This window comes from Oryza sativa, chromosome 5, assembly GCF_034140825.1.
Source record: "Oryza sativa Japonica Group chromosome 5, ASM3414082v1".
In the NCBI taxonomy this organism is placed as follows: Eukaryota; Viridiplantae; Streptophyta; class Magnoliopsida; order Poales; family Poaceae; genus Oryza; species Oryza sativa.
In genome coordinates this window covers 6,944,923-6,971,652 of record NC_089039.1, presented here as the reverse complement: position 1 = coordinate 6,971,652, position 26,730 = coordinate 6,944,923, and the positions used below count along the sequence as shown (strand labels likewise).

Here is a 26,730-nt window from a genome sequence, read left to right as displayed (position 1 = left end):
GAAAATAAATTTGCAAATACTCAAAAGGATGCTATATTATTGAAATATCGTATGTCATCCTAATTATAAGCAAGAACATTTTATTTGGATTGTTACTCATCATCAACATTGTCATATAACTGACCATGTTAATGATGGAGTAATAATCCAAACCATCTAAGATGTTCATTTGCCAAAGTTGAAATCTAGGGTGTACGTACTAACAATCTTAACACTAGACACTAGACAAGAGGGTATGTCCCCATTTCTGGCGCAGGACACGGCGAGTGCACAGAAAAGTTGAGGGGCACAGCGTGGAATTAGCTCATGTATTATCCGGGCGGCAGCCGCAATCGCTGTCGCTGGTGCTCCTAAGATCGTGCCCTGATTTCTGTCAAACCGGCCGCTACCCAAGTCAGAAAAGCACACTTTGGGACGGGGTTGGGGGAGGGGTGAGACGACGACCAGACGCTACGCGCGCACGGCGTTCACGCGCGCGGCCACCACCTGCATCAAACGACGCGAAAGTGGCGGAATTGAAAATTGGGGTGGTGCGGCTGGACTAAGAGCAAGCATAATAATAAAGCCAACTGCTTACTTATAGCCTATCTACCAGCTTACTCATATAGTGGTTAACTCTTCACTATAAATATATAGTCCACATGTCTGTCTCATAGATTTTCTTGGTTCCTATGCCTAAGCCGGCTGTAAACTTACAACCCGCTTCTCATCTCTCTTCTCTCCTTCCTCATCCACCTCAGCATTTAGCCTTCGTATAGCCATCTATTATACTTGCTCTAACGGCGCCATGTCGATCGATCGATCCATCGAACGCGCTGCAGCAGACAGCAGGTCAATTTGCTGGTTTACCGTAACGAACATCTCATATTCATTGGATTTCAACCCAAACAAGTTCTTCAGAAACCCCCACAACAAAAAATCATTGGATTTTGTTTGTTGTTTTTTGGCAAGGTCCTTGAGGCTGTGTTCCGATGTTTGAAGTTGGAAACTCATGCCTCGCGCGCGTAAAACGGAGCAACTTATTAGCGCATGATTGATTAATTATTAGCTATTTTTTTAAAAAATAGATTAATATAATTTTTTAAACAAACTTTGTTATAGAGTTTTTTCTTAAAAAAACACACACCGTTCAGTGGTTTAGAAAGCGTGCCTATGAAAAACTAGGAGGATGAGTTGGGAATCTCCTCTATTGGCATGTTCAAACTGAGCCCGACCAGGCCCAGTGCATTGATTTATTATAGCACTACTTAAATTCGTAAGTTTTTCACCATTTACAATCCTCAGTTTTGTTGTTCCATTTTTTCTTTTGAAAAATCTTCATCTTTTTCTATTCATATGTTATCATCTTCACACATTTTAAAAGGGGCCTTAAGGTTATCTCCTTCCTTCTCTCTATTTTTACATCATCTATTTTTTTTTCTTTCAACCATAGAAAATTAATTGTTTCCTAATTTTGTCAGTTCTGTAAGATTGGAGAGGAAATGTGAATGTATAATTTATCATATTTATGTGTTTCTTAATTCTTTTGTTCTAAAGTAATCCTAATTAGTACGAGTGAAAATGTCCAGGCTATACTGATACCGTTTTCAAAAAACTAATAAAATAATAATATCTTTATCAACCATTACAGTTTTAAATTTTAGTTTTTTTATTTCTGTCGGTGTCACATTATAGTTGACATTAGTTACTTAAATTCATGAATATAGAAATTTCATGACTACTTTAAACCATTTGCATAAATATAATAAAATAATGATATTGTTTCCAACCATTTCTAGCCGTTTTCATCCCTACTAATTAGTTCAAAATTTAAAGGATGCAAACAATACAGATATTTTTTCATTAAGCATTAAGGATGAATTGTGTTACAATAAACTCATTATTCATTGTTCATGTTCGTTTATGGACAATAATTTTGGTCTTTAACATATGGCATAGAATATGAACTATAGTTGGTAAAACGTAAAAACAAATACTAATAATCCAAGTAACAATATTTCAAAGCAACCACACATTAATAGTGATGAGGACACAACTAGCTTAGATATGACCATGACTACCTTATGTATTCATCAACCAAAGGTGCATATGTTTTATATTAGATTTACTTGTTATATATTTAAATAAATGTTACTACACAATGAGTTTCGTATGTTATCGTTTGCAAATGTACTTGTTTGGATGAAGGAAAAGAGACCAAGTGTAAGAAATGCATAGATAATCAAAGAAGTTCACTGGGGACCAAACCAAGACCTTTTCCAAGTCCACTTCTACCCTCACTATGTCACTTTTGTGTTGTGGGCTATGCCTAAGGGGTGTGCGCCCTAGGGCAACCCTAGGACGTCCTAAATCATATTTATTCAGTAGTCGTTAAAGTTTAGAATCGGGTTTTGCTTAGATTATTTTGCCATTGCAGTTTCGCCGCTACTTTGGTTTGTGGAACCCCAAATTCGAGTGCTTAGTCATTCATATCCAATTGTGTTGCAATCTATCTTGTTCTTGCTTGTGTTTTTCGATTTGCATACAAGGATTAGTCTTCTCGGCGAGGTCAACTGAGTAGGGCACGGCTGATAACCAGAGTTTGGATCATGTTGATCAGAAGCTGGATCGTGTGTGTGAAGTTTCCACGAGAGTTATCAATACCTATCGAAAGATCGGGATCTAATTTCCTCAAATAGAGCGAATTTTGTCAGCTATCATCAAAGATACCGATGGAATTAAGGGATGGAAATATACTTTTGTAAGAATATGAAGTTGGGAAATTTTCTAGTCCCTACTCCCTAGCTAGGCTACGTGGGAGACTGTTTCTAATGAAATTCGCATATTATACTTGGATTTCAAATGGAGCATTAGTTTCAGTAAACTGCTAGAAAACAAATGATAATAAAAAAAACATGTATATTGCAAGAACAAGAGTATTATCAATAGTGATAGCGCTGGTACGATCATTCTATAGAGAAACGACGTTCTTTAACCTTTTCCTTTTCTTTGGCTTTTACAGATACTCCCAAAATTGCAAGACAATTGCCTGCATTATTTCCTTTTTAAAGTTGGTAGTTCCTATGGTGTTCTTTTGCACGAGGAATCGCTTGTTTCTCAAGCATATGCATGCAAAGTTAACTTCTGTAATATGTAGCTTTCTTATTTATTTTTCAATGGAATTGAATTATCTTTATCCCATTTATTAACTATCCATAACATCACAAAATTTTTCTCAGTGACAATAACTGTAAAATTACAACTATCATATCATGATTTTATATCGGCAATCTAGCAACTTTAGTCCGATTTATGTTCATTTTCAGTTTTTCACCAAATGTTTACTTTTGTGGAGTTCATGAAAGCTTTCTAAAATACATGCCCTGATTATGTGGCCACTGTCTAATGTTGCTTATCGCATTTCAGTGTATATCTCACAACAGATGGTGACCATCGATGAATAATATAATCAATCATAGAAGTGGCTATATTAGTCAGTAGTTTACTAAAAAGAGATGGACAAAACTTGCCATTTTGTAGGAGGATGTAACCTACCTAGGAGTTCATCAGTTGCATGCATTTGGAATAATATTTGCCATCAACAACTTGCTAAAGTGAGAAAGGGGCCCTGGAGTTCAGTAAACTATTTCTCATGCTTTGAATCTCCTGCTTTATCTGATCTTCCCTCCACTCCAGTGGTATATAAGAAGCACTCTTTTGAGCTCCCTCCAAGCCAAGCCAACCAAAGTCCTCTGCTCCCCTGCTCCTTCACTCTGCTTCACTCTCACTCACTCACCTTCTTGGTACATTGCAATTTTGCAATGGCCAAGAATGGTGGTGCTCACGGTGCAGCCACATTGTTTGGTCTCTTGGCACTTGCATCAATGGTGAAGCTGGGATTTGTTGCTGGGGGTGGCCATGACTATGCCATGGCATTGAGGAAGAGCATCCTCTACTTCCAGGCGCAGCGGTCCGGCGTTCTCCCTCCTAACCAGAGGGTCTCCTGGAGAGCCAGCTCTGGCCTCTTTGATGGAAAGGCCAATGGAGTATGCACCATTCTACCTTCAAATCTTTGATCAAAACCATGATGCCATCAATGGCATTGTGTTCAATTTGTTCAGGAGATATGATGAGTTGGGTTCTAATGGAGTGCAATGCAAATGTTTGTGTTTTTGTTTGTCTTTCAGGTTGATCTTGTTGGAGGTTATTATGATGCAGGGGACAATGTCAAGTTTGGGTTGCCAATGGCGTTCACGGTGACCATGATGTCGTGGAGCATATTAGAGTACGGCAAGCAGATGGCGGCGGCCGGCGAGCTCCGGAACGCCATGGACGCCGTCAAGTGGGGCACCGACTACTTCATCAAGGCGCACCCGGAGCCCGACGTGCTCTACGGCGAGGTCGGCGACGGCGACACCGACCACAGCTGCTGGCAGCGGCCGGAGGACATGACGACGAGCCGCCAGGCGTTCCGCGTCGACCCCCAGCACCCCGGGTCAGACCTCGCCGCCGAGACCGCCGCCGCCATGGCCGCCGCGTCCATCGTCTTCCGCGGCACGTACCCTGGCTACGCCAACCTCCTCCTTGTGCACTCCAAGCAGGTCGGTCATCCAAACACTCCAAGAACTCTCGCAAATGAGCTCGAAATCAAACGAAATTTCCTCTGAAAATTTTGTGGCGCGTTCAGCTGTTCGAGTTCGCCGACAAGTACCGGGGCAAGTACGACGCCAGCATCACGGTGGCGCGAAACTACTACGGCTCCTTCAGCGGATACGGGGTAAGTGGCGTGGCGGCGGCGCCGTAGGATTCGGACGAACACCTTGCTGACATGACCTGATCTTGCTGCAGGACGAGCTGCTCTGGGCGGCGGCGTGGCTGTTCGAGGCGACGGAGGACAGGTCCTACCTGGAGTACCTCGCCGGCAACGGCGAGGCGCTGGGCGGGACGGGGTGGTCCATCAACCAGTTCGGGTGGGACGTCAAGTACCCCGGCGTGCAGGTCCTCGCCGCCAAGTTCCTCCTCCAGGGCCGCGCCGGCGACCACGCCGCCGCGCTGCAGAGGTACAGGCAGAACGCGGAGTTCTTTGTGTGCTCCTGCGTCGGCAAGGGCGCCGTCAACGTCGCCAGGACCCCCGGCGGCATGATGTACCACCAGAGGTGGAACAACCTCCAGTTCGTCACCAGCGCCTCCTTCCTCCTCACCGTCTACGCCGACTTCGCCGCCATCTCCGGCCGCGGCGCCGTCCACTGCCCCGCCGGCGCCGCCCAACCATTCGACATCCTCAAATTCGTCAAATCTCAGGTAAAAAACAAACAAAAACATTGTCAAAGGCCGTGCAATTGTATGGTTTTTGAGCCGGTTTTCCTTATAAACAGGGTCAACTCTGTCCTTCTAATATATTCGGCAATACTCTCACCGCTTCCACTTCACGAGAAAAAAAAAACATTGTCAAATGTGGTTGACGAATTACTCAAATTTTGTCGAATTGATTTCAGGTGAATTATATTTTGGGTGATAATCCGAGGGGGACGAGCTACATGGTCGGGTACGGCGCGAGCTACCCGCGGCAGGTGCACCACCGCGGCGCGTCCATCGTGTCCATCAAGAGGGACCCGTCGTTCGTGAGCTGCCAGGAGGGGTACTCGTCGTGGTACGGGAGGGAAGCCGGCAACCCGAACCTGCTCGACGGCGCCGTCGTCGGCGGGCCCGACGAGTACGACGACTTCGCCGACGAGCGCGACAACTACGAGCAGACGGAGGCCGCCACCTACAACAACGCGCCGCTGCTCGGCGTCCTCGCCCGCCTCGCCGCCTCCTGCGGCGGCCTCAAGGAGGAGGAATACGAACAAGAAACGGCGACTCCGGTCGTGAACCGGACGTCGTCGTCGTCGTCGCTGCCGGCGACGGCGACGGCGATCGGGATCGAGCAGAACGTGACGGGGACGTGGGCGAGGAGGCGGAGGACGTACTACCGGTACGCGGTGACGGTGACGAACAGGTCGCGGGGGAAGACGGTGAGGGAGCTGCACCTGGGCGTGTCGGGGCTCCGGGGGCGGCTGTGGGGGCTGGAGGAGGCGAGGTACGGGTACGTGCCGCCGAGGTGGCTGCCGGCGCTGCGGCCGGGGAGGAGCCTCAGGTTCGTGTACGTGCAGCCGGCGCCGGCGCCGGCGAACATCTGGGTCACCGGCTACAAACTGGTCTGAAATGAACTCAAGTACTCAACTATTCTGAAATGGTAATTTGTGGTAGAGAGAGAGTAGAGTGTGGTTATTTGGAGGAAGTAGAGAAGAGTCCAAGGAACGCGAGTACGTATACTCATCCTCTTCCTCCTCGAATACTATGATTTTAGGGGTTTGGAGAGATGAGATTTAGTTGTTCATCGTCCTCCTTTTGCCCTATCAAGTTTAATTAAGTAACTATTAATATGCGACTGAGCTACTATCTTCATTTAATTGCGATAAATTCTGATAACATACGCCCTTTGTCACGGTCTTTGGGCTGGGGCCCAAACAAGCAACGTCGAAGCTATGAAAAAGAGGCAGCAGCAGCAACAGAATTGGGTTCTCGTCTTCCTTCCCCAGTGGGCCAGTGTAGCAGTGCTCTATCCAGTCTCCACCCTAAACTCTATTATCCATTCCCTAATTCCTAAAATCCTCTTTTTTTAATTTCACAACAAACGCGCACACACCACTACACACACAACATCACACTCACACCCTAAAGAATGCGTCTCCTAACACATGCTCTAAGAGCACCCGCAATGGTAAAGTAAGGTGCTCTCTATAAAACATATACATCTCAGCAATAGACTAGATTAATAGTAAATCACATCAATAGTATGTCTACATGGGTATCTATAGCTCTCTAATCCATTGCCTCGTTTTTCTCTATAGACTATCTCCAGGTTAGTAGATAGCTTTGCTCTCTCTCTTCATTTAATCTCTTCCAAGTAGGAAAATATGCCGACATGTATCTCTTGTAGAGAGCTTATAGATAACCATTGTGGGTGCCCTAAGAGATGAAAACTAGCAGCACATCTCTGATCTCAGTATAATCTGGTTGAAAGTCCAGTTATATGTGCGTAATATTTCTGGGCATTAGGATTTAAACCCTGGTGGATGGAGTCATGCATGAACACCATTAGTGCTTCTCCCTATTCCCAAATTCCTTGCTTCTTCACAGTCTATGCTTTCACTTGTATTAATTCCTGAGTTTGTTATTATCTAATGGTTGACTTGGAGTTAAAACTCGGTGTTCATAGTGGAGATACATAACACTATTATTACCTTTCTTCTATGAGGTACGTGACACTAAAATTACCTTCCTTTTTAAGGAATATAAAAATACAATAGTAATAATTGATATTTTCTTTGTCCTAAAATAGTGTATTTAACAGTGTGAAATTGATGGAGCCCTAACGGCGGCAATGACAATTTTAGGATAAAATCGTTTGTATGATGACATTTCTTAGAACTCATATTTATCGATGGCGCGCATTTCTTAAATTTGAACGTTTGTCAATGGTATATCTTTGATTATCCTAAGAAAGTATCAAATGTTATTATGAGAAATTCACATTCTAACTGCCCATGTATGATAGACCGGGTAGACCTACCATACATGGACGGTTAGATTGACATTCAACGGAAAGATATGATCTTTCTAAATCCAATCAAATTTCATAATGGTACTAAATTTAGGTGTCAATAGTGTGATAAAGATAAATCTATGCAAACATGTGACATACCGTATTCTTGATATTAGTGATACAAAATTTCGTCAGCCATAGACGGATATTTAGCAAAAGACTTTTGCTTGTTTATCTTCTTCATCTTAAACAATGTTGGTTTTCTGTTATGCATGACTTTTCGCTACAACTTAAATGCTCAACTTTATAATATAATAAGTTGTGGATTGAGATTTCAAGCTGAAGGGCAGAATTATTTTTCATTATCCAAATAAGTTGTGATATGTGAAGAATTGGAGTTGTACACTTGATAGTATAGTGGAAAGGGGTATGTGGTTTTGGCTCTGAGGTCTTATGTTTAATCCCTAACCCGTTCAATATCTTCTTAAAAGAAGATATGTCTCTCCCTTCAGTTTTTTGTTTTTTTTACACGTGAAGGATTGAGCAAAACTCGATCACACAAGAAAGTTTCACATTTTCCCGTGTGTGTTGCGAGGAGCACTCCAGGGAATTTCTCACTAACATACTCCTCGTTTATGACAATATTTAAGTTAAACCTTAAAATATAAATCATGAATAACTATCAAGTTATTGAGTTTGAAAATGTAAAAATTATATGTATAGATTTGTCTTGAAAAAGGCTTTCATAAAAGTATACATATATAACTTTTTAATAAATATTTTTATAGAAACAAGAAGTCAAAATTGTGTTTTGAAGACCGTATCTCGCTGTCCTAAATGCATTTTCATTCTCCAGGAGGAAAGGACACGGACGGCTGAGATGAAAGCCAACGCCGCGGGATACACGCCACGTCAGAGCATCCGCTTCCACCCTCCTCCAACCTCTCGCCACCGGCGACGAGTCAATTCGGATCCAATCCTCTCTCTCTCTCTCCCCCCACTTCTCCCGTTGAGCTCGCGCCGCGGCGACGCCGTCTTGCCCATGGCGTCCGCCTCCGCCTCCGCCGGTGGCGGCGGCGGCGGCGGCGAGACGCCGCTGGTCGACCGCTGCATCGACGCGGCGGCGGGCGGGGCCGCCACCGTGGAGGCGTGGCGCCGCCAGCGCCGCTCCCTGGAGCGCCTCCCCGCGCAGCTCGCCGACGCGCTCCTCCGCCGCCTCGCCGCCCGCCGCCTCCTCTTCCCTTCCCTCCTCGAGTAACCGCCCGATTCCTCCTCCTCCTCCTCCCCCCCCCCCCCGGCACTTACAGGGCCGAAATGGATGGATCAATCTCCGTTTGGTTTCGCGCGTGGATGAATTCTTGATCCGTGTGTGTGCAGGGTTTTCCAGCACTCGGTGGAGGAGATCGATCTGAGCGGTCACATCGCCGTCGACGCGGAGTGGCTGGCTTACCTAGGAGCATTCCGGTATCTGAGGGTTCTGAAGCTTGCGGATTGCAAGAACGTCAACAGTTCTGCGGTCTGGGCGCTCTCCGGTACAATACTTGAAGCTTTTCTCAATCACGATTGTATCTATCATGGAGACCTCGATCGAACTAGCTTTCGCGATACTCTTGTGATGATAATGTAGGTATGCGTACGTTGAAAGAGTTGGATTTGTCAAGGTGCTCCAAGATCTCTGATGCTGGCATCAAACATATCGCTTCCATTGAAAGCTTGGAGAAGCTACATGTTTCGCAAACCGGGTTGACTGACAATGGAGTTATGGCCATTTCGTCGCTGATAAACTTACGTTTATTAGATTTGGGGGGAGTTCGTTTCACAGACAAAGCACTACGGTCTTTACAGGTATGTATACTCATGGTGCACAGCCATTTTGTTTCAGGAACAAAATTTCAACATCATCATATGGTCTTTATTTTTTTTCTTTTTAATTTGGTATGTTCATGTTAGGCTGTCAGCATGCTAGTAATTGGTGATTTGTTTTTAATGATATCTATTGGGTATAAACTTTTCCTAGTTGAATTTTTCTCTAGGTATTGACACAGCTCGAGCACCTTGATATATGGGGCAGTGAAATTACCAATGAGGGAGCTTCTGTCCTTATTGCATTTACATCTTTGAGCTTCTTGAATATTTCTTGGACACGTGTGACATGCTTACCAATTCTTCCGACCTTGAGGTGTCTAAATATGAGCAACTGCACAATTCATTCTATTTGCAATGGGGAATTCCAAGTTCTTATTCATCTGGAAAAGTTGATTATCTCCGCAGCATCATTTGGCAACATTGATGAAGTTTTTTCAAGCATCCTACCAAGTTCACTGACATACTTGGATATGTCAAGTTGCTCTTCAAGCAACTTGTATTTCTTGGGAAATATGAGGAATCTAGAGCACTTGGACCTTAGCTACAGCAGAATAATTAGCGATGCAATTGAATATATTGCAAATATTGGAATGAACCTTAAGTTTTTGAGCCTGAGTAATTCTGAAGTAACTTCTCAAGCACTGTGTGTTCTGGCAGGAACAGTTCCAAGTCTGACAACACTGTCTTTAGCTCATACAAAAATTGATGATTCTGCTTTATTATACATAAGCATGATGCCTTCACTGAGAATTTTAAACCTGAGTCGCACATGTATCAAAGGTTGTGATTCTCTTGCCCAGCATTTTATATGATAATATCAGTGTACCTCATCTTCGAGTAACTCATTTTAATCATGTTGCAGGTTTCATGATGGAAAACTCTGTGAAAGTACTGTCTCTCTCTGCGCTTGAAGAACTCAAATACCTGGAAAGCCTAAATTTGAATAATACACAGCTGATGGATGATGTTATACCTCCCTTAGCATCCCTTAGAGCACTGAAATATTTGTTCCTAAAAAGTGATTTCTTGTCTGATCCTGCCTTGCATGCACTGTCTTCTGCCTCAAATTTGATACATCTTGGGTTCTGTGGGAATATATTGTCCACCACTGGGCTTAGAAAGTTTGTTCCCCCTGCCACGCTGCGTATGTTGGATTTAAGCGGCTGTTGGATCTTAACAGGAGATGCAATTTCAGCATTCTGTACGTGTCACCCTGTGATTGAAGTGAGACATGAGCTTATACAGGAACTTCAGGCAAATTATGGTGGTACTTCGCATCTTCACAAGTCCTCTAGACAACCTCAACAGGTAAAAGCAAAAGTGGCAAAAAGTTCGGCTGGCCCAAGTAGACTTGCTGAAATCTGCTTTGTAGGTAAGGGATTTTCTCTTTTGATTAGGAATACATCTCAGATGAAGCCATGCAATTAAGAGTATATTGACTGTAAGTTTGTATAAATTCTATGACAGATGAAAGAATAAAGTACAGCAAGGAAGAAATGATGGAGCTTCAACACCAAGCTAAATCAAATTCTTCAATGCATGTTGCGCAACTTCCACCAGAACTGCGAAGATCAGTCTGACGACCTGTTAGAAAATATGAATGGAAGAATGTTTTCGGTCAGGTCTTCCATCCATTCCTGAGGCATTTCCATCTGGTTGATGGCTGAAAACATGGATCTAAACTATTGATGCTTTGGGATCTGTGGTGCTGTTTGATGTTTGATCATCTTCCACCTTTGTATGAAGTTGGTTCTGGCCCGTTGGCCAAATCAAATGAATTTGCTCTGGTGAAGCGAGGTCCTAGAACATATTTCTGGATATGTTCATCCTGTTCCTTTTTGGGTTTGAAGACGGTAGCTGATCGAACCAGCAGTTTTTCCAGCAATTTTCTTGGTTACTTTCATCTTGTATTGTTTTACATGTCCGCTTGTCTGTATTTCCTAGGATGTTATATGCAATATAAATCATATCAAAACTCTTTATCTACTAAATTATCTCTGGACGTTTTCTACGGTACACAATAAAGGGGAATGCTGAGATTAGATTTCCCTCTAACGTTGAACTGTTTGGCTGTGGACATATTAGCGATATTCATTTTAAAAACAAAAAAGTTGCCCTGTGTTCTTAAAGCCGTCAGCATTTATGAATCAGGCGACTATTTCAGAAAAATATTAAGCTACAGAAATAAGTACTACATGATGAGTAGAGAATTCTGCCGAAATAAAAATTATTTATTCATGTAACTGTACAAATCATGTAGCAGTCTGACAAACCAACACAACAAGTCTGTAGCCAACATGTGATTGTACAAAACAGAAAGCAACTAAAAAATTATGAACTATACAAAGCAACTACAAAAATTATGAACTACAACTATCTAAGAAAAGCTTCACTGTGTTAAGCCTGGATCAGGATCATTAGCAAAGACAAACCTGCGCTGTGCAGCTCACCAGTATTCTCCGCACGAGCATTCCCCATCTTTCATCCTGTGAAACCTGTTGCTATCTCTCAATATTATCTCTCTTCTGGTGGCCTTGGACATATATTTGATTGCAGAATGACAATCAGCACAAACACGGAGGTTCTTAAATATTCTGATTGGTTTTGGTGCTGAAGTAGTAATCAAACCAAATGCCACGGCAATCTTCTCGCTGTGCTGAAGCAGATACTGCTCCTTCAGCTCATCCGACATGTCATGGAGCACAATGCTTGTGTCCGGCACATAGCCCATTCCTTTGATTTCTCCGACCAATGTGTCCAACTTACCATAGATGTCTTGTGCTCGCGGATGGCTGGTGTCACCAGCTCGAAACTCATGAGTGGTGTTCTCAACTTCCATCCAGCTCAAGCCAGTTTCTTTGTTCAAGTTGTTGTCCCTCATTGCACTCCTTATTCTTGCAACTTCATCCCATAAACCAGCATCAGCGTACAAGTTTGAGAGAAGGACATATGGAGCTGGATCTCGTGGCTCAAGCTCTATGACATTCTTAGCAGCGATTTCACCTACCTCAATATTGTCATGGCTCCTACAAGCGCCGAGAAGAGTTTTCCAAACCAATGCATCAGCTTTCAGTGGCATTTCGTTAATGAATTCAAGGGCTTCTTTAACAAGGCCTGATCTTGCAAGCAGATCAACCATGCAAGCATAATGCTCCATTCTTGGTATGAGTCCATGATCCCTCTGCATTGATCTGAAGTACTCTTTCCCTTCTCTCACTAGACCAACATGACTACAGGCAGACAACACTGCAATGTAAGTGACATCGTTTGGTTTCACACCAGTTAATATCATGTCATGAAACAATGAAAGTGCTCGTTCTGCATAGCCATGCTTTGCTAAGCCACTGATCATTGAAGTCCATGAGATCACATTCCGATCCTTCAGTTCATTGAAGGATCGGCAAGCATCCTCCAAGTAACCACACCTAGAATACATGGAAACAAGGGAGTTGCTTACGAATCTATCAGATCCAAATCCTGCCTTCAGTGTCATGGCATGCAATTGCTGACCTTTGGTTAGCATACCTACACTGGCAGCAGCACTGATTAGACTAGCAAATGTGGAACTGCTGATGCCCATGTCCATCCTTCCAATCCGATGATCTAGAGGAGCATCTCTTCCCTCAGTTATGCAGGAAATCATGCTCCTTTCATAGAGTTGATTGAATACCCTTCTAGCCTCCTCCATGCAGCCTGATTCAGCGTACATGCTGACTAGAGCATTCCCAACAGTATGTGCAGCAGCTTGGTTGGATTTGATAACATGAGCATGAACCTGTCTGCCTGAATCGTGGTCAGAAATATTGGCACAGGCCTTAAGAATACTGGAATATGTTATATGGTTTGGTTTGATACTTTCATTCAACATCTCTCCAAACAGCACCATAACCTTGTTTTCCTGAACCCCAGATTGCACATATCCTGATATTAGTGCAGTCCATGATATGACATCATTCTTCCGCATCCTTTCGAATACCTTGTTAGCATAGTCCATTGCCTGTTCTATATTTGACTTTGCATACATGTCCACAAGCCCACAGCTCACACAAGCATCAGATGCAAACCCCATTCGGAGTGCGAGAGAGTGCAGTTGCAGCCCCAACCTGACTGATCCCAGCTCTGTACATGCCGAAATCATACTGCTCATGGTGTACCTATCGGGCTCAAAGCCATCTTCCAAGAAATCTAGAAAAATCTCAACAGCCTCCTCTGCACACTCGCCCTGAACATAGCGCGAAATCAGAAGCGTCCAGACGACTACCGTCTTCTCGATTAATCCATCAAACACCTTGCGTGCCGATGCCAGATCCCCATTCCTTGCAAGCATATCAATCAATGCGCTGCCCACTGCTATGTCTGTGCCCCAGAGTCCCATCTTATGTACTAACCCAAGGACCACACCTCCGACCAAGCAGTAGAGCTCATGGGGGAAGCATGCGTGTGCCACGGCGCACAGTGTGTAAGCATTTGGAAGTAGCCCCGACTCGAGCATCTCGCCGATCAGCAGCAGGGACTCCCGCTCCGCGCCATTGCGCGCGAGGCAGGACGCCATGGCCGTCCAGGAGACGATGTCCCGCAGGCCGCGCATTCCGTCGAACACGTTGCGCGCGGAGGCCACGGCGCCGCACCTGGAGTAGAGGGTGAGGAGGGAGTTTGCGACGACGGCGTCTCTGTCGAGGAGGTCCCCGCGGAGGAGCCTACGGTGGAGCGCGCGCCCGAGGCGGAGGTCGCCGGCGCGCGCGGCGGCGGCGAGCAGCGCCGACACGTCGGAGGGGTGGCTCGAGGAGAGCGCGGGGTGTGCGGCCAAGGACTTCGGGTAGCGCGGGAAGGTCGAATTGGGAGGTGAAGGTGGAGGCGGCGGCGGCGGCGGCTGCCGTGGGAGCTTGCCGGGGAGGGCGGCGACGGCGGCAGCCATGGCGTGGCGGGAAAGAGTGGAGACGACGGCGATGCCTTCGGATAGCTAACGGCATTCTCGATTACGCTTTCCAACGACGAAAACAGATAGAGCATTTCCCATTCATCTTTGAAGGAATTTCCTGCCCCTTTAAAACACATGAATAGAAAAAAAAAGTAGAAATAGAATATCATGCCAATTGAATTCCTACGGAACAAAAATCACTTGATAGTTCCAAAAATTTGGGGTTATAGAAAGAAGAAAACGTCAAGGAGAACATCAAGCTTATTTTGATCCAAAATTTTTATAGGATGATTCCTTCCATAGGAAATTTAAAGAAAAGGATATGATTTGATCCAACTTGTTAGGATTTTTTTCATATAGGATTTGATTCCTCCAAGTTTCCCAGGTTTTCCTACAAATCAGAGGAGCCTCACTATTTGCCACCGAATATCCACGTCTTTCAATATTTTTTGCCACCTAATTCACGTGTTTTTTTTAAAAAAATTTTCCACTAGGAATGCGAATTCATTCGCCCCGTGCCATCCCATACATCCAACATCATGTTCATCAGTCACTTCGTTTGTTCGCTAGCATCAGCACCAGCGTCGTCCGTCCACCATCACTCTCATCCCCGACGGCATCCTAGTTGCCTAAGGTGAAGAAAGCACCCCACTCATGCACCACCGCTGCACGAGCCCTGAAGGTGCACCCTCTCTTTCAATTCCAATCCATCAGCATCACATCCTAGTTGCCCCACCATCATTGATAGCACACCCCGCACTCCAAGCACCCCTCTTCTAGATCCTGTGATAAAGAAGCAGGAGGAGGAGGAGGAGGTGCAGGCATGGCAAGCATTGGCTACTACGATGACTAGGCTACACAGTTGTCATACCGCTATGGTTGGTTGGTGAATACATGTACAGAGACACACAAGTTGGTGGTGGATGGGGACGACATCATTCAACCTGCCACTTACCGGCCACCACATATATCCTTGGCACCGCCTCGCTTTACACGCGCTGCGAGTCTATGATGGAAGGCCTATTCGATTAGATCTTGTATGTCGTCCTTCTGTCTCTCCAGTGGTTCTGGATGCCATGGGTGGTGCCGCCGGTTGTGAGTAGTGGTTGGGCCTCTTGTCGCTGTTCATGGCGTTGTTAATATTACAACAGTAGCGTGTGGAATGGCTCCTTGCCGTGGGGTGTCATGATGGTGCTGGTGTGCACGGATGGTGCTTGCGGCTGACAAGCAAAATGAATGGTACGAAGAAATTTATATCCTCAGTGACAAATTCTGAAAATGGACGAACATAATGGCAAATTTTGAAAAGGTACGCACACTCGACATACAGTGAAATTTATCTTCATCTTTGTATGTGCTAAAAAGAAACACTATCTATACATTTTGGCTCGAGATTGTTCATTTGCTTTCTTAAGTAGTTTTGCGATTTTGAAAGTGAAACCATAGTTGTTGGTGGATGGCTTGTGAATAGTAACTATTTGTTCCACCAAACACTACTGCTCGTATTCAAAATCTGATCACTTATTTTAGCAACAAATATGTAAGTATTTGAATATATGTAACAATGTAACATATTATCCAAGTATGTTACATACTAATCATAACCATGCAATTCTCGTACAATAAATCTGATAATCCAAAAATTATTAGTGAGCAACGTTAAAGCAATTTTCCCATAAACAATACTACTACGTACCTCCGTCCTTATGTAGTTACTTATAGCATCCAAATTTTATCTTATAATATAACTACTTCTCCACCTATTTCATCGTTTCAGCTAATCACAATCATTTTTTTAATTTCTCTACCTATTTCCTCATCCCAACAAATAACAGGCATGCTCGTTTAAATTTGTCCCATTCCTTTATCTCACAAAATTGAAGTAGCTATAGTGCCGGGCTGTTAGCACATTTGGTGACTTAACTTTATTCCTTTTTCTCTTAAAATGTTGGCATTACCGAGTTATGTTTCTGATTCTGTATGTCCTCAATCTATGTAATCAGCTTGTAATGCCAGCTTTAGTCGCTTCTCTACTTGTTTCATAACATAAAATGCATTGAATTTTTTATAAATCAAACTTCATTTAACTTTAACCAAATTTATTGAAAAAGTATCGCAACATATTTTCAAAACGAGGACCTATCTTTGAGCAGGTAAGCACAATATATAACTGCATGCTATAGTCCAAAAACACAAAATGAAAAACACGACCTCAAACTGGCTGCTAGTGGCTAGAGATGCTAATGCTACTGTATACACATTGAGTTAACCATGAACTCCTATTATTAAATGTGATATATAATTATCATTACCATCGTCATCGCCACCAATTATGAATCATCCATTCGTTTAGTTATCATTGGCTATCTTTCATTGAAAATAATAGGTCCAACAGATAAGGAGACAAATTTCTCGTTCTTATCGCCTTTTTTTTTTCTTAAAGAAAACCCTACAGTGTAAGTACACAGTGAAGCATATATCCTTGTGTTTTGTGGACAGTGGACGTATGCTTAGTAGTGTACGTAACTCGATCATGTTGCCTGTTAGCCAAGATTAATGCTTAAAAAAATTGAGAAAACTGCCAAATCTCAGCAACTTTCTGCCTCGTGACTTCTGAGAGCAAAGCCAAAACTAAGTTTCACCATAATCTCGTAACTAATTCCACAAATTTGCGGTGTCAAACTTGCCAAACGAATAGTAAATTGACCGTGATACCCGAAATTTTTGCCGACGTGGACGACTATGGTACTACAATACGTCACTTGTGCAGTTGTTTTGCACTTTTGCTAATTAATAATGGGATTGATGGCTATGGACTATACGTCATCTGTTTCGTTCATCTATCATTATTTCTTAATTTCTTATCTCCCTTCTGATGAAGCAGGGTATGTATACCCTGGCAGGGTAATACGCAATCACTGTTTTTGGTTCACTAATACGCAAGCACTGTTTTTCTTATTACATAACTGTTTCTAATTGCTCCTAACCCCGCTATAATTAAGAGAAAATCCCTTGTATACTCTATAATGAGAAAATTCTTGTATACCCCTGAATTTTTAGTTAATCCCTTTTATGCCCCTGAATTTTATTTACTTCCTTATGTACCCTCAAAATTTGATTTTGATCCCTTCCATACCCATGCCGTCATTTAACCGTTAGTTGGCTGTCTAATTTCTATAAAAATAACTATTTTACTCTTTAGATAAACATAGAAATTTATTAATTACATTATCAAAAATATAAAAGTTTGTCGCATGAGACTATTATAGTTATGAGTTTGTTGTGCGGTGCATTATTTATCCTAAAATTTATTTTTAGATAATGAAATAAAAAAATATGTATTTATTTTTTAAAAAAAGTCATAAAAAAGAGAAGCATTCCTAGAAAGATAGGACTACCCGTGCTCACAATAATTGTTGTATGAATGCTCCCGATAAAAAAAATCCATTGTCTTATTAAAATTTCAAATAAAAAATTTAATTTATTACATTTGTTTTATTTTCAAAATTTATGTCAAAATTTTCTGCACTAATTATTTAGTCCCATTAGTTTTATAAAATGCACATACTGTGCACTCAAATAAAATTTTCAATCATTTTTCAAGCTTATATTTAAACTTAAAGCATCAAGGGTAAAAAAGACATTTGCACCAAACGTAATAGTGAAATGAATAAAAATGTAACGGTAAGGGCATGAAAGAGATGAGGTTGAAATTTTAGAGGTATTGAAGGGACGGGTAAATTTCAGGGGCATGAAAGGGATTAAGTGAGTTTTCAGGGATACACAGGGAATTTACTCTATAGCTAACTACGCCCTGATCGAATCCAATATAATATAAGCTATCATTTTCTTAGAAACTAAACATCACAAAAAATACATCATATAACCTAACATTATCCCCCATTCTACAGGGAAAGAATCTGCACGTACGTATGCACAACTTCCTGCCACCACTTGCTACATACTAGTAGTAAATGTGAAAGATTAAACAAATCTTTTGCTAATTAATTAAACAATTAATGTTAAGTTTCGCTGTTGACCCCTGTCTGTCCATGCGCTACGTACCAACTCAATCAACCAACAACCACAACACTCAGCAAGGACAAAATTAACGAGAGATTCCTCTTAGCCCACTACTACCAACACACGTACTACTATACAACGCCGTTTCTGTCTTCTTCCAAAGCAAATTAAACAAAAATTATGCGTACATGCTCCTACAAAATTAAATTAATCAATTATAAACCAATTCCATAAGTTACGCTTCTTCACCATTAAAAATGTAAGCATTTGTTATGGTTTCGATCAGTCCACCAACCCTGCAAAGTGTTGATGCTACGAAGAAGCCAAAGCGTGCATATATACAAGAGAATTAGTAAGTTAGGCTAGCTAACCCATAAACAAAACAAGATACATTTTGCACGCTCAATTTATAATAGAGTAATTGTTTTTTTTTTGTATTTGAAACATATATTTTGGAACAAAGATGCATGGCAGAAGTTTTATCCGTTTCATTAAATAATGCAAATAATTCTCTAGATCGATCTGTAGTACAAACCGTATTGTGCTCACCAAACAACACTAACATTTCGGAAAACCCATCTTTACTTCCAATTCAGAACCTCTTTTACTCCTGGGTACTTATCTGGGACTACCAATTCGAAACGTTTAAAATAATCGGGACTAAAAATAGATCTTTAGTCTCGATTGATAACATCAACCAGGACTAAAGATGTTAGCACCCCCACGTGACACTACCATCTACTAAAGGTTTTTTTTTCATTGTTTTTTTGTTTGCATATTGATTTCGCACCAAACTCACAGATTAAATAAACATTCACAGATAATTGGTATCACAGATTCACATACTCAACAACAAAAATTAATCATTCACAAATTCACAAAAACATCAATAAAATAAATCTACAACAGCACCACACATTTAAAAGTATATCACAAAAACAACACATCGTCATATCCGGCGCAGCATTCGGTGGTTGCCAATGACCCCTCCGGGCCATCGCCGCCCTTCCCTACGCCCGCCAGGCCGCCGCCTGCCGCTGCGCACCCCTCTGCCCTCCCACCCTGCACCTGCCACCATCCTCCCCTCCGCCCGCCCACCGCTTGCCACCGCCCTCCCCTCCGCCTGCCGCCGTCGTCCCCTCCGCCCGCCCACCCGCCGTGCACCACCACCCGCCACGGCCTGCCGCCGCCCTGCACTCTAGAGGAGAGAAATCGAGAGGAGGAGGAGAGGAGTGAGAAGGAGAGAAAGAAATCGGATAGAAGAGGATGAGTAGTAGCGAAGGGATAAGAAGACTCGAGACGCGCGGTTGCCAAGGGAGTGCGGCTGCCTTTTTTTTCAATCCGTTTTATTTCAATTTTGGTCCCCGTTGGTATAAACAACCGGGACACTAAAGATAAAACGTATCCCCGGGCTTTTGAATCGGGACTAAAAATGGTTTTTAGTCTCGATTTTTGGACCAGGATTATTGTGATTTTTGGCCAACCCACGAAAAAAGATAGTTTCTCCAGTAGTGATGACATATGAAGAACAAATCAGAAGTTCAAGGACAGAAAGAAGGGAAATACAGTATCTAGTTAGTACTCCGTAGCTAGCACCACAGCGTGATGGGAAAGTGTTTTCATTCTTCGAGACAAGTAGACAACATATCCTCTTGTTTCTTATTTTTTCCGTCTCCCAGCATGATGAACATTATATCCACCTGTCCATGACCAATTTACCATGTAATATGTCTCACGAATCTGGGTACATACATATGGGAGGGATAGTAGATATTGTGCTGTTTACCTCACCTCTGAACCCAACCTAAATTGACGACCAAACCATACAAAGAAAAAAGAATCTTACTACATAACTAACATGCAGGCATGCACACTGTACAAGCATGCACAAACACACATTATTTATACATAATACATTTGACATTATTACCACTCCTCGGAGATGGTCTCGAGCACTGGCCTCCACGCCGTCGCCGTCGCCGTCGCCGGCGAGCCATCGACACGGCCGGCGCCGTCCTCCATCCTCCTCAGCTCGCGGACAAGCTGCGCGGCGGTCCTCCTCCTCCTCCCCTCGCCGGCGAGGGAGACGAGCCGCGCCGCTTGTTTCCTCGTCAGGACGACCTTGACCCTGACGACGCCTGCTGCTGCAGGTAATTGCTTCTTCTCGCTGCCATCACGAATCTTCCTCTGAAGAAACAGAGCTCTTGGGGTGGCCATGGCGCTCTGCGGCGGCGCTCTCCGGCGATCTCCTACCGGTGGTGTCTCCTTGTTGTTATTGCGGCGCCGTCGTCGGCGCCGCCGCTTCATGATGTGGATGGTTTTTGTGAGAAGAAGCTCGATGGAGCAGTGAGAATTCTGTGGCCGGATGGTGGTGTTCATGGTTGAAGTGGCTGTGGAATAATTGGCCAAGCATGTTAGCATGTTGCCCATCAGCTGTGTGCATGGGTTTGCTTGTTAGAGAGATGGTCACTTGTGAGTTGTGATGGCAGTGTGGACTGTGGTGTGATTATATAAGGCAACAGTGAGGAGTAGGTACATTTCTACTCCAGTATAATGATTATTGGAATTTTGTGTGGGACTATCTAAAAAACTGCTGTAAGTTTTTAAGGAAAACTTTCAAATCTAACTATAATATAATTGTAATATAATTAAACTATAACTATAATATCTTGTATGTAAGTATTAAAATAATATATGCAACTTTATATCTAAATTATATAGAGATTACAATATAGTTACAGTGCAATTACACTGTAGTTACAATGTAACTATAGTGTAATTACATTGTAGTTATACTACAACTATACTACAGTTACATTTGAAAGTTTTTTTGCCCAAAAAACATGTGACAGTTTTTTAACAATACCGTTTTGTGCCAGTGTTTTTATTGGTAATAATAAAGGAGATAGTGTACGGGATCTAAAAGTGGATGGATGCAGGAAATAAAGATTTATATAGGTTTTGGCCCTCTCAAGGTTTAGCCCTACTCATGTTTGTTGGATTGTATCTGCCAGTTTCTGAATGTTATGTCTGGGTTGCCCTTAAGGGGCTCCCTGCCCACCTGCCCACCTTACATAGATTGGCGGTTATAAAAATGGAAAACCTATTTAGATACGACTTCGACTTCTGTTTCAAGGTATTATTTAGCCAGTATCTATACCTTGCCGTGTGATATAAGGCAACATGGCAATTGAGGACTTTATTACATAGTATATGGATATGGTCCACCTCCTATCCCTAGTTGTTTAGACAGGCCATGTAGATACCTGGTACCCATATTCTTCACATTTTGTATGTGTTACCACTATGGATAAGGGGCCTGCTAATTAATTAAGAGGTCTAGTTTAGAAGTTGGAGGATATGTGAGGTAAACTGCTTTGAAGTTTAATTTGTCATAGAAAATTAGTTAAAGAGTACTATGATGATAATTGGATGACGTCATATACTTGTCTTTTTAGAAATGCATTTAAAATGAAAAAGTCCATGTTTTTATGCGTGTTTCTCACCGTAAATCCGTGTATATAGGGGTGGGCGTTTGGTCAGACCGAAAAATTCGGTCTCGGTCTTCGGTTTTTTGGTCAGTTCGGTCTTCGCAAACTCAGGACCGAATTTCATCCAAAAAAACTCAGGACCGGCAAATTCGGTCTCGGTCTCGGTCTGACCGAAATTTTTGAGGAGAGTTTGGAACGAAAAAGCGGCCATGGCGCAGTGGAGGACGGCGGCGTCGGCGTCGGCCACGGCGCGGTGGAGGACGGCGCCGGCCGCGGTGCGGTGGAGGACGGTGTCGGCCGCCGCGCGGTGGAGGACGGCGGCTGCCGCCGCACAGTCGAGGACGGCGGCATCGGCCGCGGCGCGGTGGAGGACGGCGGCGCCGGTCGTGCGGTGGAGGACGGCGGCGGCGACCGCGCGGTGGAGGGCGGAGGCGGGCCGCGGCGCAGGGGAGGGTGGAGGCGGCGGCGGCGCGGTGGAGGGTGGAGCCGGCGGCGGCGGCGCGGTGGGGGCTGGAGGAGGAGGCGGCGGCGTGGTGGGGGCTGGAGGAGGAGGCTGCACTAGTAGTAGGGCTAGTATCACTTCTAGGGTTTATTTTAGTGGGCTTATTGGGCTTCCTAGGTCTATTGGGCCAAAATTTCGGTCATTTCGGTTAATTCGGTTAACCGATCGAGCCTAATAACCGAAATGACCGAAATAAATTCGGTCTTTTGAGGGCTGGGACCGAATAGATAACCGAATTTCTCGGTCTCGGTCTTTTCGGTCTCGGTCTTTTCGGTTTGGTTTTTCGGTTCGGTCTAAATATGCCCACCCCTACGTGTATATAGCGCCCACAAACTATCAAAACACAAGTGTAAATCCAGTCGTTTGACGGTTTCATTCTACATGGTATCTATGTGAGAAGTTGACCTAGTTTTCGTCTGACGTAGCGCTTACATGTATTTATTGTCATTGAGAAAAATAAGAAAATAAAAAAAGACCCACACGTGAGTGGTAATTATATCGTAAAAATTGAATGAATTTATGGAACCCATATCACTCACATGAGAAAAAAAGTATCTCTACCTCTCTCCTTGGTACCCCGGTCGGGGCCGGCGGTAGAAGGAGGCTGACGCATTGGGTTACATGAAGGCGAACTGGGCATCTAGGAAGAAAAAGTTATTCGAGCAGAGCTGGGCATGCCGAACTCGCACAAAAAGAGTAAGGGGGTGTAAGCAGACGCAACCGCATTAGTTACACGCATGACAATCTTGTAGCGTAGAATGGTGCTGGCGCGATGCTGAGGTCGTATTGGTCCCACACAGAGGTAGACTCGCTGGGGCGCGCGGTCTCGCACAGTGGTGTTGTTGGTGCACTGTGGACGGGGCAAGAATGGAGAGGGGAGGACCAAGGAGGAGGGAGAGGGAATAGAGATTTTTTTTAAAAAAAAATAATTTTTACATGTGGCTAACATTTGTGTGACAGATTATTTTGAGTTTTTTTTGCACTGACATATAGATCCCATCACATTTTTAGCGGTAATCACACATAAGTGTTGCATCAAATAAAAAATAGATCAATGTAGATGCCACGTAGGAGAAAATCACCGCTAAAACAACCGAGGGACTTGATTTGGTTTTGATAGTTGTGAGACGCTCTATACACAGTTTATTTTTGAGGAATGATCAGACCTTTTCCGATTTAAAATAGCCTTTTAGAAATGGGGCAATTTCATTCTGGCCCCTACTTCGAGGTCCAATATTGATTTTGCCTTTTTAGGGTTTTCGTTTTTCCCCCTACTTTTTTAAACGCAATAGCCGTTTGCCCATATTCCATTAATTCTTGCTAATGGTGTTAAATGTGGGGTAAAAAGGACAAGTATACCCTTGGATAATTTCCGGTACTTTTGTACACCACTTTCAAATTTGTCCCAAATTTTGGCAAACTTTCACAAAATTTTGATAAATTTACTGCTATAGTATGGCATCAAATAGATTTGTATTTTGATTATGTCAAAAGTACAGGAAAATATCTAAGGATATACTTGTCTTTTTACCCCTACATTTAACACGGTTAGTAAGAATTAACGGAACATGGGCAAACGACTGTTTCATTTCAAAAAATTAGGGGTAAAATCGAAAAAATAAAAAACATGGGCAAAATCAATTTTGGATATCGAAGTAGGGCAATAACTCAATTGCCCCTTTGGAAATTGGGTTCCTGTGGAGAGTGCTAGGATGTAAAATTTGATACCCAGCCCAATAATCTGTCGGGAGTATATTCCATATGCTAGCCCAATCGGCATCAAGCCCATATTCCGGTGCGGGGAGGCCATATGACGAGTTGAACTCCGAAGTATGAACACAAATAGGAGTAGGAAAAAATACACCTTCGGTACCTCAACTTGTCATCGAATTACAAAATCATGCCCCAACCATAAAATCATATATATACCATCTCTTAACTTACAAAACCATTCGTTTTACATGCTTGGGTGGTTTTGGCCCAGTTTGTCCGACGTGACGGTGAGTCAACGTGGGACCCACATGGGCCCACATGTCAGAACGCCACGTCATTAGGCTATCTCTTTCCTCTCCTCTCCCTTCCTCCTCTCTCTCTCTCTCACTCATCTCCCCTTAGGCAGGTCGGCCGGCATTGGGGGGGAGGTCGTCTGGACGAGGAGGTCCGATGGCTAGCCGGTGATGCAGCGGCGGCGACACAAGAGAAGGGAAGGGAGGCGGCGGCGGGAGCACGGGGAGATCGAGCACGGCGGCGGGCGGAGTGGGACGATGGCGATGTGGAGCAGCACGGCGCGAAGCCGGTGAGGCGGCGTCGGGCGGAGAAGGCCGGTGAGGTGGTGGGGAGGAGGTCGCCGGGAGCTGCCACCACCAGCCACGGCGCCGGTCCGTGGTTTTCTTCTTTGTCAGCCCCGGTCTCCACTACCAAGACAGCTCGGCTTGTGGCGCAGTAGAAGCAGCCATCGAATGATATGGTTGACATGAACGATTTGCCCTTATGGGGCAACGTCCATCGTTCGTCGCGCAGCTTGGCAACGGCCGACGCCGAGCATGATCTTGGGCTTGAAGGCATGCAAGGCGATTGTAGCGTCGTCGGCGAGGCCGGCACTTAAACCCATGAATATATCCATGTAAGTGTCCTACCGGAGATTATTACCATCAGAATCAAGATACCATTGCTGGTGCCGTGGTCAAGCAACGGGATGAGCGGCGGGAGCTCCGCGAGGTGGCGCGCGCGTGAGCGGGTTGAGCAGGCGGACGACGGACGTGCGCTTGTCGACGAGGAGGAGGAGGCCCTCGCCTTTGGGGACGAAGACGTAGTGTCCATCGAGCTCGGGGAGGTCTACCTCTACGGATTTGCTAGTGCAGACGTTGCGGAAGCGGCGGCGAGGGGTGGATGCTGTGGGGGCGTTCTCCCGGAGCATGGTCCAGTGGCGAGGGTGGAAGCAGCGGTCAACCGTGGGTCCGTGCAGCACTGTCGCCACGCCCAGCACACAACATCTACCCCTCGCCGGCCGGCCTGCCCAGAGGGAGATGAGTGAGTGAAAGAGGAGGCTGCTACAGATCGGACGGTGTTGCACCGTATTATTGAAGAATGTTTCACATGTTTCACCGCTCGGTAAAAATTGTTTCAATGAAAATGTTTCAGATGTTTCACTATCAGAGAAAAATGTTTCAAACGCTTGAGCAAAATTGTTTCAACCAAATGCAACATTCAACAATACTGATTGCAATACCAAGAAATCAATTCATGCAACATCCAGTCAAAACAAAATGAAACACCTTAATACAATAAAGTAAAAAAAATAATAAATAAGCTGCAACATTACCAAAAAATTCTCAAACAAAACCTACCTCTATCTTCTTCTAATCCGGCCACCGGAAACAAGCGATCGGCATGGGAGAGACAAATAAGGTGATGGTGTTAGACGAGGACAAGGGCAAATACAATATTCAAACACATACCAATGGCAAACACGAAGAATCAATACATGCAACATCGAATCAAAATAAAATGAAACGCTTTAATGCAATAAAGTGCAACAGGAAAAATAATATGGTGCAACCTCGCTAAAAACTCTGGCAAAATGAACCGACCTCTATCTTCTTCTTCTACTCCGGCCACCACAACCACCAATGCGGCGGAGGGAGGTGACAGCGCGAGGTAGGCGGACTCCGGCCAGGGCCTAGGCTAGCCGCATCAGCACCTAGATCCAACACCTCCTCCCCATCCCACGTCGCTGTGCCTAGCCGCCGTCGCAGCCAGCGGCGAGGTCCACCACCTCCACCCTATCCCACATCACCCTATGCCCCTGCCATGCCACCTCTGCCACTGCCGTGTGGCCGCCGCCAAGATCCAGCACCTCCTCCCTACCCCGCGCCGCCTTGCCCGGCCGCCGATGCTGCGGTGTGGCCGTCGGCGATGCGTCGCCATCTCTCGCGACTCCCCTGGCATCCATGCCCGGCCTGACTCTTACTCCATCTAGCTCCTCATCCTGCCATCTAATAGCATCTTTATTTGAGAAAAGTGGCGCAGCGTTGGTAGTTGAAGCAAAGAGAAAAAGGAGAATACGAGAAGGCTAGAGGAGAGAGGAATTATTACATGGATGGATAAGTTTGGATGGATGGACGCCGATATGTTTCAGCGTTGACTGCGTGGCGCGGTAGGACGGAAGCGTCCGATACTTTTCGTTCCGTCGGACGGCAGATGCAAAGCGTTTTCGAGAGAGGGAGAGAGGAGGAAGGGAGAGGAGGGGAAAGAGAGAGCCTGATGACGTGGCGTCCTAACATTTAGGGCTCATGTGGGTCCTACGCTGGCTCGTCCGTCACGTCGGACAAAACAATGGTCAAAACCATCGAAAGATGTAAAA

General features: G+C 44.4%; 3 protein-coding genes across 3 annotated transcripts; 2 read left to right on the top strand and 1 right to left on the bottom strand.

The window, feature by feature from the left end:
- The first annotated feature begins 3,716 nt into the window (after positions 1 to 3,716).
- Positions 3,717 to 6,413, top strand: LOC4338100 (endoglucanase 15-like). The gene is made up of 5 exons (NM_001420274.1): positions 3,717 to 4,025; positions 4,167 to 4,580; positions 4,667 to 4,756; positions 4,828 to 5,280; positions 5,475 to 6,413. The coding sequence occupies exons 1-5, from the start codon at positions 3,801 to 3,803 to the stop codon at positions 6,180 to 6,182; spliced, it is 1,890 nt and encodes a 629-aa protein (NP_001407203.1). The 5' UTR covers positions 3,717 to 3,800; the 3' UTR covers positions 6,183 to 6,413.
- A 2,122-nt stretch (positions 6,414 to 8,535) lies between these two features.
- On the top strand, positions 8,536 to 11,421 carry LOC4338099 (uncharacterized). The gene is made up of 6 exons (NM_001420275.1): positions 8,536 to 8,821; positions 8,945 to 9,099; positions 9,195 to 9,412; positions 9,601 to 10,213; positions 10,296 to 10,805; positions 10,901 to 11,421. Exons 1-6 carry the CDS (start codon positions 8,610 to 8,612, stop codon positions 11,011 to 11,013), a joined length of 1,821 nt encoding a protein of 606 aa, NP_001407204.1. The 5' UTR covers positions 8,536 to 8,609; the 3' UTR covers positions 11,014 to 11,421.
- A 222-nt stretch (positions 11,422 to 11,643) lies between these two features.
- LOC4338098 (pentatricopeptide repeat-containing protein At3g49170, chloroplastic) lies at positions 11,644 to 14,426 on the bottom strand. The gene has a single exon (XM_015784938.3). The coding sequence runs from the start codon at positions 14,346 to 14,348 to the stop codon at positions 11,880 to 11,882; it is 2,469 nt and encodes an 822-aa protein (XP_015640424.1). The 5' UTR covers positions 14,349 to 14,426; the 3' UTR covers positions 11,644 to 11,879.
- Between the last annotated feature and the right edge of the window lie 12,304 nt (positions 14,427 to 26,730).

Coding starts and splice junctions, on each gene's coding strand:
- LOC4338099 (NM_001420275.1), top strand. CDS start 8,610: ATGGCGTCCGCCTCCGCCTCCGCCGGTGGCGGCGGCGGCGGCGGCGAG. Junction 8,822..8,944: donor CTCTTCCCTTCCCTCCTCGA/GTAACCGCCCGA, acceptor GTGTGTGTGCAG/GGTTTTCCAGCACTCGGTGG. Junction 9,100..9,194: donor TGCGGTCTGGGCGCTCTCCG/GTACAATACTTG, acceptor ATGATAATGTAG/GTATGCGTACGTTGAAAGAG.
- LOC4338100 (NM_001420274.1), top strand. CDS start 3,801: ATGGCCAAGAATGGTGGTGCTCACGGTGCAGCCACATTGTTTGGTCTC. Junction 4,757..4,827: donor GCTCCTTCAGCGGATACGGG/GTAAGTGGCGTG, acceptor ATCTTGCTGCAG/GACGAGCTGCTCTGGGCGGC. Junction 5,281..5,474: donor TCAAATTCGTCAAATCTCAG/GTAAAAAACAAA, acceptor AATTGATTTCAG/GTGAATTATATTTTGGGTGA.
- LOC4338098 (XM_015784938.3), bottom strand. CDS start 14,348: ATGGCTGCCGCCGTCGCCGCCCTCCCCGGCAAGCTCCCACGGCAGCCG.